Genomic DNA, 15,613 nt, shown 5'->3' on the forward strand with positions numbered 1-15,613 from the left:
TGAAAAGTTAATTTTAGTGGTGCTACATGTCACCACCACTAAACACAATCGTTTTTATTTTCAGATGACTTTGTGAAAGTTACATAGGGATCCCTGCGTTTTCTCACTGCTGGTAAATGGTGGAAATGACAAAGCAGTGATTATTCTGCATCTGTGTTGTTTCCGTCCAGGAGGGACAACAATTTGGAAACAGGAGGGAAGCATGAGTACCCCATGTTTTGTATTTTAGAAACTGCTGGTTATAAAATGCTCATTCATATGGTATTATAAAGTTAACTAGCAGGCAGTGAGTAATGAGAGGACTTTTGCATACCTGTTCCTCCTGGAACAACTCTTTCATAGTTGGGATGTTTTTTTGCTTTTAGCAGTGAATAGGACAATGGGGAGGGCACATGTGTTGTACGTATGCAGAGTATTTCAGGTGTGATGGAATGGGTTCAAGAGAGGGGTTAACTGGAGTGAAGGGAGTTAGCAGGACTTAGTAATGTGGTGAAATCGTGGCAATCCCTGGTTATCAGCATTTTATCAACAATATAACCTTAAGTATTTAGTTCATCACTGATTCATCACTTTAATGTTTATCGTGATCTTTTAATACCTTGGTTGATTAGATCTATAAGCTGCTGTAATACAAAGAACTTTGCCCAAGGCAAATTAGAAGAAAAATTAGAGGAGGGAAAAACCCAACATTGATAAAAGGGTTAATTAAGTGAATTGGAAGGGAAGGTAATGTTTGCTTTTTTAAAAGTGGAGTAATTTTATATTCAGCATAATTTGAAAGTGGTGCATTACTGATAACTGACTTGAAGAGTATTATTTGTGAGGAAAGAAAATAAAGTTCTAAATAATATATGTAAAGCAAATAACTTACCAATACGGTATGTTGTTAATAATTTTAGGTTTGTTTTTGAGGCATTACTTGACATCAAAATTTTAAAAGCTGTTAAAAAATGTATAGGGACTAGAAACTATAACAGGGGAAAAAAGCTTTGTAGTCCTCCAGAGCTGGCTATACTAAGGGACTCAGTTTATCATAGTTCCAGTCCTGCAAAGTCTTAGGTGGGGATTTAGCATATATCCTCATGTACGCTTAAAGGAAATATTTACTGGACTGGGTAATATGTATTGATGTAGCATACTGAACTAACAAAATACCTATGAATATAGAATTAATTCACTTTAAGATCTCTACCTGAAGAGTCATTGTAATGAGGTCAAAATGTTTTAAAAAAATCATAATATTTTAAAATAATTTTTTAAAATGTTTTCAAATTTGGAAAAATAATGCAGGGGTTTTTGTTAAATACATACATTTTCTGTATTTCTTCTTAACATGCAACAATGAAATTTAAGGAGAGCAATGTGGAGTAACTGGCCAGAATATAAATCTGAGATTCATTATTTGGGAAACAGAAGGTTGCTCTCCTTTAGCTTTGTTTCATTTCCTAACTTTTTTGGTCACTACTCTTGCCATTTGTATGTCAAGTTTAATTACAAAAAATGTGTTGGGTTTTCTTTTGATTATCTGGTACAGTTAGTTTGTCATTTGTATTTCATGAGAAAATGCATACACATTTCTCCTATGTAAGTTTGGTTGTACTTAGCTGACAGAAAATACTCAACTGGAATCATTACTTGTTCCATTAAAAAAAATCCAAACAAACAATCCCACATTTTTTAATATTTATTTACAGATCTGCAATTATGTTGGACCTGCAAAAGTAATCGTCCAGTTAGTTACTAATGGGAAATATGTCCACTTACATGCTCACAGCTTGGTGGGTAAATTTTGTGAAGACGGAGTATGCACGGTTAATGCAGGACCTAAAGATATGGTTGTAGGGTAAGTCCATCAACTCATTTGTAAAGCTGGGCTAAGGGAGAGAGAATCAAGTACAAACACTGTCAGAAGCAATACAAAAATACTACTAAGAGGCAGCTAAGAGGAGCACTAGTCTTCACGCTCTGGTCTGTGTTTTGTTTGTATCTTAAATAGAAAAATAAATGGGGTTTCTGTTTACCTTTGTAGAATTTGCCCTAAGCAGGCTAAATAGGTTTAAGCAAATAATTTTCACTTAGATTTTGTAGTTTCATTCTCTTGGTGTGCAGTCCAAATTTGTTTTGTAAACCCGTTCTTCAAAATGTAAGTAGTTTCCATCAAAGAGAAGGGACTGTAAAATTACTGAAGAGAAGCTTTTGTTATGGTTTGGATCGATACTTTGCTTTTGCTGAAATCTGCCAATAGGAATATAGTGAAGAGAAAAGCGTTAAGAAAATAGGGTTAGTAAGTTTGAAATTAGTGCAAGACACGTATAAACATGAAAATATAAATGAGTCAAACTTTTTAAGTTTAAAGCAGTAAGATTATGGTGAAATTGTAGTTGGTCTGTTCTCGTTTAATTTAAAAGAATAATTGTTTATATCAGTAAAAGGAGCTGAGGCTCCTGTCTACGTTTTCAGGGTTAGATCAAGTTTCATGCTGGCTGTGAGTTTTTAGTTCTGTGATCTCAAGAATGTCTTTGTTGGTGAAGAAGATGAAGTTTAAAAAGCTGAGAAGGTTGCGAGAGAGAGATTCTTTTAAACTGTAACTTTTGATGTCCAAGCCCAGTGCACTGACTTTACCAAGCACAGCAATTTAAATAGCTTTATTTGAAACGCTCCTTTTCATCTTGAAAAGTTTGGCTCATTTCCTAACCTGTCTTGTTTTTCGTCAGATGTTTAGAAACAGCTTTCCTATCCTCAGTTGACCCATGTGAAAATTGAGTTATTGTCTTGTTTTCATACTTCCAGATCTACTTGATTTTTTAAATGTGCCAGATTTTTACAAAAGCAGATCTTGTATTATGGAAGTTTTCATTCAAATAGATACCTGAAGTGTCTTGCTGAACGTCCAGAGCCTTGCTAAAACATTTCCTTTGGAAAATGTTGCACTGTTTTTAGCTTCTTAGCTTGCTCTCTGACTCATTTTGAACGGATGGAGTTTATTCTGAGCAGTTGCTCTGCATAACAACTATATAGAATGACATATTAATGTCATTGCCAAGACAGAGCAAAGTGTGACAACCAGATTTTCAAATGTTTTGTAAGGTGCTTCCACAGTGTAAGTCTGAAACCTAATAGATTACTACTTATGCCGTGGGAAAATCCCACGATCGCTGCCATATAATGGTGCACATTTTAAGTGTTTTGTAAGCTTGGCTGACTTTTTCTTGCTGGAAAATTTGCCCTCAAGTATAAATAGCGCCTAAGTAAGCTTATAGAGTCCTTCCATTGACTTCAGTTGTATAGCTGCCTCTGGTAAGAAAGAGACTGCCTGCTGCAGGCTTGGCATCAAGCATTAAGAAAATATTTCCCTCCATCAAAATTCGGCAGGTTTGCAAATCTTGGAATACTTCATGTCACAAAGAAGAAAGTGTTTGAAACTCTGGAAACACGCATGATAGATGCTTGCAAGAAAGGATACAACCCAGGACTCCTGGTGCATCCTGAACTTGGCTATCTGCAGGCAGAAGGATGTGGAGACAGACAGCTGACTGGTATGTAGAAATGGCGGCCTGGTTTTAATAGGTCTTTTGCTAAAAACAGGTTTAGCTTCTGAAAACACAGATTCTTAGCCAGAAAAGGCCTTGGACAGGAAAACAGCCTATGGCTATGTGCTTTAAGAGGTGGTGCATTGTTGCCGTGTTTTAGGGAATCTGAAAGAGTCTTTGCTGTCAACGTGCACATGAGAATGGAGCAACTTCCTTCCATAGCTCCCTGTACCCACCTCTGCACCTGTATTTCATTGCTCTTACCCTATTTAATAAGATGATAAATAGAGTCATTTTGCATTATTGTTGCAAGACATATATCCTTAAGTAAGTTGGGGACCTTTTGAGAATACTCTTTCATTCAGCTGCATTTCACCCATATCCCCGTAAAACCTGTGGTCTACGTTGCTTTCAGGCACTGTATAGAGGGGCCAGCCTTCTCTTTATTACTCTCATACCAGGCATTCAAATGTCCTTAGTAGTGGTCTTTGACCTTTTCACCATCTTTTTAAATTGAGAGCAGAAAATAGTCGTTTTCTGTATGTCTCTTAATTATATACCTTATCTTAAATAACATCTGATGCACAAACTGAAAGATGAATGCCATACATTGTGAACAGTTGCTCCTCTCTGCTTAAAAAGAGAGAAGTCAATGGATACTAAATGAAAAGGAAAACATTTCCTCGCTATTGGTGCCTTTTGATAGTCATGTTTGGAAAATGCTCTCTCTGTTCTGTTACGGGTCTGCTACCCCTTCTGTTAATATCCATCTGTCTACTTATCGGTTCCAGAACGAGAAAGAGAGATTATTCGTCAGGCAGCAGTACAGCAGACTAAAGAAATGGATCTCAGTGTGGTGCGTCTTATGTTTACAGCCTTTCTCCCTGACAGTAATGGTAGTTTCACACGGAAACTTGATCCTGTTATATCAGATGCAATATATGACAGCAGTAAGTATATTTGGCTTTAATTACTTTTTTAATAAGGGGCAAGCTTTCGTACGTACAAAAATGATATGTAGATATTGCTATACGCAGACTCATCTAGCCCTGCTGCTTGCCTGTTACTTGATCAATAACAAGTAGCCCATGGCTAATTGGCCCCATGTCTATCCAGGTACCCATGCTATCGTTCTGGTTTTTAACAGCTGGTGATGTAAGCCATAAAGGAAGGTTTTATTTTGCTGTTGGCACGTTCAATCCTGCCACTTTTATTACGAGGATTTTGTAAATTTTTCTTATATTCATAAGAAGTTCTTGAATTTTGCAGTTTTTAGTTGCTTTCTGTGACAAAGCCTTGTCACACACGATGTGAGGAAAAAATTACTTTGCTTCAATCTTTGTTTAGAGTTTGACACCTTTCACTTTTGCTGGCTGTCTGCTTGTCCTTGTTTTGTGGGTTTGAGAGAGTAATGCAACCAGAGTTCTCAATCAATTTCCTTTAGACATGTCAGTAATTTTCATACTTCTGTTACATCCCTCTAATTGTCTGATTTCCTAGTGAATCTTTTCACTTCATGTTTTCCCTTGTACCTTTCAGTTATACTTACTCATCTTACCTGAACCCTTTCTGCTGCCTGAGTTTTTTTCCCTGTAGCTGTGGATTACTGTGTTACTGATAATCATTCTGTAATGACTCAGAAAAAGTACCATTTTTTTTCTTTGTGCAACAGCCATGTCTATATCATCACTTTTTAAGAACAAAGTCTAGATTATAAGGTATTAAATGCAACTGTTCTAATATAGTCTGTTGCTTGCTATTAATTGGGGAATGTAGTGATGTAGCACAGCCATTTTGCATATATTCACTGAGTGAAAGAACATGATGTCTCCTGTTGTTATGGCACACGACCTGCATTTTCCAGGTGAGAAAACACAGTCTTTTCATCTGGAGGCTGCAATGATTTACCAAGCAGTGTCGTTAAGGAATCTTGAATTTCATTAGAAACAATTACAGAGTCCATTTGTTTTCATTACTCTATCTCACACCTGCATAATGATAGAGAGTATTTGTAAAGCAAAGAGGAGGAGGACAAATCATCAACAGAGGTAGAGCATGTATCAAGCCATACATATAAAAACAATTGAAGTTATCCTATCCTTCTGAATCTGACCATCAAAATTTTGCCTTCAATTAAGGAGGTGAATAGAGGGGTAATTTTGTATGCATGTTTCTGCTGCTTTAAGTCACTACATAGATGTCAGTTAGTAGTTTCTGAGCTCCCAAGGTGAATTCTTCATTGTTAGTTCCAAAAGTTTTATCTCAGGTTTGTTTTTTTTTTTTTTTCTAATACTCTTCATTGGCACCATTCAAGCCTCTTCCACAGGGCAGACACAACTTGTGGTAGCATAACTGTCTATCACAGCTGCTTTTACTTATCAGATGATAGTCTGTCTTGAGGACCAATAGTTATCCATTGATGCCTTTACTAAGATCCGTGGAGGTGCACTTTTTGATCACAGTCCAGTACGTTGGCCAAGGACTGTCAATGCTTTCAAGTAAGTCACAGTGTAAGGCAAAGCATTGCACGTTGCATTCAAATAGTGAGATACAGGGAAGAGCTCTCAAGAGTGTCACGCTGTCAAGACAGCAGGGAAGAAAATATTATGTTCTCTTGTAATGCACTCTTGTCATAAAGTTAGTACTAGTGCAGAGTGCTGGATGCAGTTCACTGCTGTGCTTACTAGTGCAGTAATTGTGCTGGAATGGCCAGGGCCTTATTTTATAGATCAAAGTTCAGTCAAAGCTTAGAGGATACAGGATTATGCCTTTCAGATGAAAAACTGTTGATTTATTCATGTTTAAAAAACCATAGATAAATTTAGGTAGGTTGTATTGGAGGCTTGTCTTTCTATTGCATTTCTGTGTTGGGTTTGGATTTTTTCTAAATTTAACTGTTATGAAGGTAAGTGGTTTTTTACTCTTTCCTTTCAATAGAAGCTCCCAATGCCTCCAACTTAAAAATTGTAAGAATGGACCGAACAGCAGGGTGTGTAACAGGAGGGGAAGAGATTTACCTTCTCTGTGACAAGGTTCAGAAAGGTAAGAGTCCTGAGTATTGCAAGGCACCCCAGGGTGTTCATCTGGAGTACACATGAAGCCTGCTGTGCTGCCTTAGTGTTCTCCTGCTGTGATAGCGCAGCAGGATTTGTAAGCACTCAGCCTTTCTGGAAGTCAGGCCAGCAGTCCAGTAAATTAATAAATCAAAATAGCCTGTTGCATCTGGTGGGTGGTGGGTTCTGGGTAGTGTTTGACTCCATTAACTAACACCTGCTCTGAATTATTATCAAGTTTCTGGTTTATTGTTAAGTTCCTTATTACAAAGAGTAAGTATGAGCATTCGCTGTTAAGCACTGATGAAAGCTGAATGTGTTCCCACTGCTGCTAGTAACTTTATTTTTACATATACGCTAATGGTAGAGAGTACTCGTTGTAAACATATACTTCTCTACAGACTCATTTTGGTAGTCTGCTCATGGCTATGCGTGTGTCAGAATTGGGCAGTGTGGATTTGAATGCTTTGGTTTTGGATAGGAAGATAAAGGTTTGGATAGGAAGATAAAGGTTAATGGAGTGGGTTGTAGAATTTGGGCTGAACTAAAAAGAAAAAATGGGAGTGAGGGAAATCCTTTGTATTTTTCAGCTGTAAGTAATACCGGGAACTCCCTGGTGTAGATAGCATGGTGGAGCAGGTGCTCCGTTCTCACCTGTTTGAAATCAATCCCTGCACATATTGATAAAATCACGCTGACATCTTCTGTTAATACAGGCTGTCCTTTTCCACCTCTCTCTCTTGCAAATATTCTTCTACCACTTAGAGAGAGGGCTTTTAGGGGCTTTGAAAAAACTGTTTTCCTTCAGTAATGTATATAACCCCTGCTATCAGAAGGACTGAGATGAAACATAACTCTTGTGTTCAAAATAAATAAATAAAAGTCTGACTCAGTGGAAGCCCTGAAGTGGGATTTCCCCTCAGCCAGATCGGGGTTTCCCCTGACCTCATTGCTCTCGGAAACCTCCTGCCCGAAGGAACTTGAGCATGCAGGCCAGCAGGACTGGAAGTGGTGGTTCACAGTCTTGAGACTAGCAGGTGGTGGATCAGAGGAAGCAGGCTGTCTGCTCCAAAAGCCTGTCCTGCGTCAGTCACCCTAAGAGACAATAGGCTTTTTCTAGTTTTTTCTTACCAGGAGTGCTGGGGGAAGGAATCTAGTAGTGTGATATTTCCGAGCTTTTTCTAAAAATATAAATAAATAATGCAAAGAGAACGAAAGAAAATTTGTTTTGAGGAGCAGAAGCCAAATCTCATGTTTCTGGCCCGTGCTGTGTTTGGCAGGTGAGGGATCACTGCTGACATGCCGCTTGCTCACACCCTTGCCGTCTCTCTGAGCCGCAGCTCCAAAGTGGCACTCTGCCAGCAGCAAGCGGAACTTGAACTGTGGCACTTCAGGTTTTGCTACCGTTTTTTGAACTGAAACTGTTGGAGGAGAGAGGGTGGTTTCTACGTTTCACGCTTCAAGTTCTCCCCTCCCTACGTGTTTGTTCCAAATAAAGCTCCTCTGGAATGTTTTATAGCCCTAGAATAGGAAGAGGTAGTGAATCTAGTTCTCCTTTTACTGCTCAGTAAATGGAGCGCAACTTCAGTGAAGTCAGTAGAATTAGGCTGATCTAGAACTGATGTCAAAAATGGGTTATTTATGATGTTTTCATAAAACGGTTAAAGATAATTCATGTATTATTCATGTAATATCATCACCCACGTAATGTATTGATTTTTATCTGAAACAAACTTAGCCAGAGGTTAAACAATGCACAAACATCCCAAAGGTTAAACAATGCACAAACATCCCAAAGAGTGTTTCTTTCACTCTTTGCAGATGATATTCAGATACGTTTCTATGAAGAGGATGAGAATGGGGGTATGTGGGAAGGCTTTGGAGACTTTTCTCCCACAGATGTACATAGACAGGTAAGTAACAGAGCATTTGTCATTTGTTAATAATTTTCTCGTCTTTATAAACGATTATATTATAATTAGTAAATTCGGTGAAAGCATCTGTATCCCATACTAACCTCTTCTTTTGTTCGTTGCTTCCTAATAATAATACAATCTTAACTGTTCTTTAAAGACGTACATTAGGTAACTAGGTAGGTTAGGAATACATTGTGAGGAAATTGGGAGACAGACCTATTGCTTTAACATGCACCAGTGTAAATTGGGATAGGATATATAAAAAGCTCACAGAGCTCCTGTGAACACACTGAGAAAGCGACAGAATAGGTGCTAAATAATGAGGACAAACTAATATACATGATGTGGTTATACTTTGCAGTATCTGTCTGACAGACGGCAGTTCTGTCTTTCCCAAAAGGCTTTCAGACTTGAATTCAAAAGTGTAACTGAAAACTAAAATGGAAGTTTATTGTTGCAGCAGCCATTTGCTAAGAATTTTTGCCTCCCTAGCTGTGAACCAGTTCCTACGAAGTGGCACAACTGTAAAAGAAATGTTGTCAAAACCCATGCTCCGTGATAAACATGCTTATCATTGTTTGCTTCACAGTTTGCTATTGTGTTCAAAACACCCAAGTATCGAGATGTCAATATCACAAAGCCAGCATCTGTATTTGTACAGCTGCGTCGGAAATCTGATCTAGAAACAAGCGAACCAAAGCCTTTTCTCTACTATCCAGAAATCAAAGGTAATTCATTAAACCTGTTTTATATATTGGAAACAGTAACTGCAGGGTCCCTAGGAACGATTTTAAAAAGCTAGGCCTTGTTGGATGAGGGCTTTTTTATAGTTGTTATTTTTGGAAAATAGGATATTTGTCTTCTTGTTTTGCACAGAGCTAATATGAGAAGTGATAGCTCTGTAACGGGTTTGTAGGTTTTTTTGTTGGACTGGTAGGCAGTAAATCCGTGAGTATTTTCCCAATGAGGCTTACTCCGTTTCCTATATGCACGCATGCGTGTCCATACAGTAGATGGCACTCTCGTCCTCTGAATTTCTGTGAAATATCTAAGGACATTTTACTGGCAGTACTCTCAGATGAAACCTTAAACCAAAGACTGGTTGGTATCTGGTGGAAAAAGTACCTATTTTGCAGTTCTCGCCTTTTAGCATCATGCCTCACAATTTCACTGCTGTTTTTGAATTTTCCAATTGCCTGTGCTAGTAAAGTGAGCACAAGACACTTCTCTTGAGAGCAGAGAAAGTGCCGTTTCAGTCTCTTGTGTTAAAACGTTAGTTCCCTAGCAGAAGTAGAGTAGTTGGCATCAGACCTGCTTCCTAAGTTGTTAGTGAAAAGAAGTTTAACTAGCAGATCTGTGCCCTTTAAAGACTAGATTTGAAATGTTTGACGTGAATGGCAGCAGTAATCATGGTTTTAAATGTTAATACTGTTAATGATATGGAAATACCTTGAGGCCCAAGTCAGAATTGGTGTTTCCTTGTAGTAAGACAATAATCTTTCTGCTTCACAGTTTACCTGCCTGCAGGTTACACTACTCAGTCCTAATCTTAGATGTTTTCAGTGCTTGGCTTAGAGCCCTGTGGAAATCAATACCCTGTCAAACTCTCTAAAATATGTGTGCATCAGTGGTAATGGACTAAGGACAGCTGAGGAGGGAGGGGTGGTGGTCGATGTCCAAGTGAACATACTTTACGCCTATTACAATAAAATAGCAGAAAGCGTGCGTTCACAAAAACTTCCAGAGCTGCTAGAGGATTTTGTATCGGTAATGATTTCAGGAATCACTTGCAGAAGCTTTAGGGAAAGTGAAGTGTGCAACTGCAGAGCAAAGTTGCCAGATTTGAGTAAAATTCATTCAACGTTGTTATATGCATTTTATGATCCCCTACACAACCAAATCATGAAATTACGATTTAGGGACTGTTTTTTTTTCCTCGTTGCAAGTGTTCACACAAACTTAGACGTGTTATGTGGATTTTTTGTTTGTTTCTCTGACTAGATTGCTCTCTAGAGTTTTTTCTCCTCATCAGTGTGAGTATGCCTGGTGCATGCATGCATACATACTTAAAGATCATGTATGCCTGGAAATAATGCATTTGTACTTTTCAGTACACTGTTTCATGTACTCAGCTATCTCATTTGATGCACTGACTGATGTGCCTGTGCATGAAATTTCTTTTTGTCATATGGCTGTTGAAAACTACTAGGTCATTTAATGAAGAAAGGGTATTTTGTTCTTTCCTCAGCAGTTCTGCTGGATTTTAACCCCTGTAATGTTTGTTGTCCCTGTTTTTGTAGCTCTTGTCATGACATCTTCACTTTCCCCAGTCACTGGGATACTTCTTTTAAATCTTTGTGTTTTGCTTTCCAGGGGGGCTAAGTATTTTGTACTTAAACTGTAAAATATTTAGGCTTTTTTCCTACTGCTGCTCAGCATGGTTTGACAGTATTATGCCCTGCCTGAAAATAAGCTATCTTTATTCTGGTGGCTTTTCTGATATTTTAAGTAAATCATTTCAAGCAAATGTTGTTTTCACCATTTCTTACCATCCTTACCCTTAAACAAAGTTCAAAGAGCACTGCAGGTACTCTGCACTGTTGGAAATCAGAGTGCATTGTGATTTGCTGACCCTTTGATAAGGTTCCATTTCTGAAGTAGATTTGCTTAGCAGAGGAGCCTGTGCTTATATTCCCCAAAGGCAAATTTTCTTGAGCAAGTTTGTGGTTTGAGGCACTTGTGCTGGTTTATGACTTGGCTTAGACATAGAAGAATTTGGGGACCACTGATTTCCAGGGCTCTGAGTACATGAGACACTTTTGAAAGAAACTCTGAGCCCCCTAAGACATCTCTACATCTCTACAGTTTCCCTCCCAGTCTGAGCACGCTTGACATAACTGAAGAGACCATGTGGGCCAGAGCGATGCTCTTGGTCTGGCTGTGGACTTGGCACTGGCTTGTTTCTCGCAGGTATTCTCACTGCTCCAGTACATACAAAGTTGTTCTGTTATTTGGAGCTGGAAGAGTTGACTCTTCTACAGCACTCTGCATTTTCCTTTATAAACCAGTAAACTTCAGTAATGCTTTCTGTATGCACATCCTGTTCTGCGCGTGGCCAGCAGTAACAGTGACTCCTTATCCCGTCTATTCCTTCTAACCCAGATAAAGAAGAAGTGCAAAGGAAACGACAGAAGCTCATGCCAAACTTCTCTGATGGCTATGGTGGAGGCAGTGGTGCAGGAGGCGGTGGCATGTATGGAGGGGGAGGTGGCGGTGCTGGCTCTGGTAAGGCAGCAGCTTTGGGCGAAGAGGGGACAGAGTTCTACTTTGAGAGCAGGACAGATGTTTATTTGGATTTTTAAAATGTGATGAGACTTTCATCTCCTTCTAGGTAGATAAGACCTGACTCTACTGTCTGTACCAGTGTTACTCATTTCAGTCAAACATCTCCTTGTTTTCTAAATATTTCTTCAGCTCCTTTGCCTTCGTACTTCGTTATAAGGCTCGTGGTGACTTTTTTTTTTCCCCTCTTCCTTGAAACTTTAAGTCACAGATAACCCCTTCTAGTTGAGGGAGTCTGAGTCAGGAATCCATCATACTGTAGCTTTGTTGCTTCTTAGGGCCGCGAAGGCACTGAAATTCATGAGGTGGCTCAGCTAAGTACCATCTTGGATGCTTAAAATTAAAAAGGTTCTTAATTATTTCTGGGACCAGAAGTGAAATTTGGCAAATTAACCCTGTCAATGCAAAGAACTATTAAAAAATTTGAGATCTATTTAGTAGATTTTCTACTGTGCTCTATCTTTTGAAGCCAGAGCATACCTGAGATGCAGGATCCTAAGAGCATTGCTTTGATTCTTGCAGCAGAGCATTAAAAACCTGTAGATCAGCAGACATCATCTGAACCACAGTACCTTTGCAACCCTTTTTTTAGAGCAGGGGACAGAGCAGCAGTTTTCAAATTGTTGCATGCATTGCTAGCAGCACATCTATAACATAACACCAGAACACAAATCTGTTGTAATCACAGAGATTCGAAAGCATAGAGGTAGCCTGTGAAGTGTCAGTTGAGTTTTAGATGAAGCATACTAGTGATAATATATCTGTGTGGCCTTATGGATGTTGGGATAGAGAGTGTCACTAGTCAACCATCTAGAATTTCTTTGGATTTTGGAAGGGGTCAGGGAGAGTTCACCTTCCGTCTGGAAAATCTGTTTTAATCATATGGAATAAAGCAGAAGTATGTAGAAAACAAAATTTCAGTTCTTTAGGTTCAGTGTTCTTCCAGATTGTGTTTTCATTGCTTTAGGGTGTAATTCTATTATTTCTTCATCTTTTTCCTTTTTTTAGGGTTCAGTTATCCTTCATATGGATACTCTGCTTTTGGAGGGATGCATTTCCACCCTGGCACAACGAAATCCAATGCTGGAATGAAACACGGTAACAGTAAAAATGTCATTCTTGCAACAGTTGAATTGGGTTTGACCATCTCTATCTTCTTCTACAGTATGAGCTGAAGTGTCATGCAGGTCTAGCTAAGCGCGTTGGGGAGGGCTGTTTTTTACCTAGAATCAGCCTCTTTTCTAGAACCTCTGGCAGCAGAGGGATTTGTGTAGATTATACTGCCCTGCTTCTCTTTAATTCTCTCCAAGTCTACCTTAAAAGCTGTATGCATGTTCCTTTTTGCTGCTAACTCCTGAGAAGCAGTCACCAAAACTCTTCCATGTCCTTCTGTATTCAGTGTATATTTCAAGCAACAGCCCTTTCGCTTGCTTGAACGTGCTGATTACAGGTGACCCAAGGACTAGACCAGAGAAAAGGTATTTTCCTTTGTTGCCAGAGTCTGGTACTCCGCAGTAGCCCAGAAAAATAGTATGAAAGTGAATAGAAAAGATTAAGTTAATAATATGGGCATTCTTGGCTTCCTAAAATAGGGAAGCCATTTCAAATCTACACGGTGAATACTCTGTAGTTATTTCCAAAGTCTCAGGGATGAATCTGCTGTCAGAAAACCAGAAGTAAATCTGAATAATTCTGCTAGATTTCCTGCGAATACTTGAGACTTGCATTCTTGTACCATAGAAAGAGAAGTATAGCTGTTGTTATATATAGAAGTTTATCTTTAAAGCAGAGGCTGTCAAAAACATAACATCACTTTAGAGCAAGTTACAATGCTGTGTGTGTCCATGCATGTTGGCATCTGGAGTTTTAAGATTCATGAGTGTTTAATGATAACACTTCTGTCAGTAAATTTTTGTATTGAGTTCTTTAGGGTTTGGTTATGGCTAGTTGAGCTTTATCACTTGCATAAAAAAGAAACAGCATTGGACACTAATGATATTAATTTTTGTTTGAAGGACTATCAAACACAGCTGAACAAGATGGGAAGAGCTCTGATGATAAACAAAGTGACAAATGGGACATGAAACATGATGTGAAAGCGGAAACTATGGAGAGGAATGAGTGCAGAATCTCTGGTGATAATGAGAAGGAGGAAGATGCTTCTTCCTGTAAAACTGAAGTAAATGAAGCAGATTGGAGGTGGCAGGGTAAGTGAACCAGTGAATGTATTTAGGGTAGATCAAACTGCAGTATTGGCTAAGCTGGTGCTAAAGGCCTGGAAATTCCATAAACGTGTGCTTGCTGTTTTCAAAATACGATAATGCCTCCTGGAGGAAACGGGGGATTCCATTCCTCCAGATCTAAGATCCTTCCCCTTACATCATTCTGTAGATAATCTTCCACCTTTGTACTGCCACTGGGTAACTGAACTTCTGCTTGTCATGCAAGAGATGGCTTAGGCTGCTGAGCACATGTGACACTGCTTTATAATAAACCTGTATGAGGAACACTGAAAGCAGTGAAGGTACATGGAATACAGTTCAGCAGTTGACTTGACTTTTGAGATTTGATAGGCTTTAATGGATGAGTAAATGGACGTTGGCCTGATTGTTGCAGTAGTTCTTCCCTGCAATTCTACTGTTAAATTGCATGCAAAGTAGTGTTAAAGGTTTGAATTTAAAATTTAGATGTATCTGTTCCCCTGTGACAAATACACAGTAAAATAACACTGTTGGGTAGCAAAGTCTTATACATCAAACTGGTGAACAAAACAGGAGAAAGGCAAGAGTAGTCGGTAGAAATGGTTTAGCAGTAGAGTTGTAAAATATATGAAGACTACGAATCACCCTTTCCCAGACAGCAAGACTTCTGTAGCTGGAAATCCTGGGTATTCTCTCTCTATGTGTGCTTTAAATGACAAGCCTGTTTTACTTGTTTGCTGCTAGTAATTTCTAACCTTACAAGGTTTTATAGAAACATGAAACTGTTCAGAATACAGGCTGGTTTCAGATTATACTGCTTCCCAGAATGATGACTGGTTTGAAAGTTCATCTGTTTAATTTTCACTGGTTTCTTGCTGATACAGAACCACAGAGGTATTGACACAGCAGCTAGAGTGACACTTTTCCACGAATGAGTTTGTTTCTTCCCCTTTCTTCCTTTTGCCTCCCCATCATGAAAAATTCTGCTTTTTGAAATCTCAGTGGTTGTACATTTTATAAATCTAAAATTAGGATACTACAGATACTAAGCATTGTAAGCATTGGAATGTTTTAAACAGGTGAAGAGACCCTCTGTGCTGCTGATGTAAAGCAGGAGAGACTGCATGGTTTGAGTCAGAGAAGGGGGCACAAAGTTCTCCATTTATTCCATAGCATTTCTATGAGTTTCTCTGCAATATTTGACAGGTCGCTTAGGCTTCTTGTGCCTCAGTTTCCTCAAGTCTAAACTACTCAGAACTGCATGGGAGGTTCTTTTAAGTGGTCTATGGACAAGAGTCCTTAGATGTCGCTTGTATCTAAGCAAATTCAAGTTCCTGCTCCTTTTGTCTCCTTACACACAAGTGCGCATCAATGCAATTAATTTGGTACCACTCAAACTAAAGGTAGCTCCCAGAGTTTGACCTCACGGGATTCCTGCTGCCTGAACGCTCAACATACACCATGTTTTTCTTCCAAGGGACTCATTCCCTCTACTTACCTCTCAGGAGTAATTAGCAACCTGTCTCAGTGAATCAGTAAATAATGCTTGGTGGTCTGCACTTCGCATTTCT

At 38.9% G+C, this 15,613-nt stretch overlaps 1 protein-coding gene across 3 annotated transcripts in view; it reads left to right on the forward strand.

Moving 5' to 3' along the window:
* NFKB1 (nuclear factor kappa B subunit 1) overlaps positions 1–15,613 on the forward strand; it is a 58,873-nt gene that overhangs the window by 29,958 nt on the left and 13,302 nt on the right. For all 3 annotated transcript variants that reach the window (XM_068403658.1, XM_068403657.1, XM_068403659.1), the window contains exons 6-14: positions 1,695–1,843; positions 3,373–3,536; positions 4,322–4,480; positions 6,468–6,572; positions 8,405–8,496; positions 9,089–9,227; positions 11,662–11,784; positions 12,850–12,939; positions 13,857–14,048. In XM_068403658.1, the coding sequence (XP_068259759.1) occupies positions 1,695–1,843; positions 3,373–3,536; positions 4,322–4,480; positions 6,468–6,572; positions 8,405–8,496; positions 9,089–9,227; positions 11,662–11,784; positions 12,850–12,939; positions 13,857–14,048 (1,213 nt within the window). The remainder of the gene's footprint in view (positions 1–1,694; positions 1,844–3,372; positions 3,537–4,321; positions 4,481–6,467; positions 6,573–8,404; positions 8,497–9,088; positions 9,228–11,661; positions 11,785–12,849; positions 12,940–13,856; positions 14,049–15,613) is intronic.

Source organism: Nyctibius grandis, chromosome 6 (genome assembly GCF_013368605.1).
Source record: "Nyctibius grandis isolate bNycGra1 chromosome 6, bNycGra1.pri, whole genome shotgun sequence".
Taxonomy (NCBI): Eukaryota; Metazoa; Chordata; class Aves; order Nyctibiiformes; family Nyctibiidae; genus Nyctibius; species Nyctibius grandis.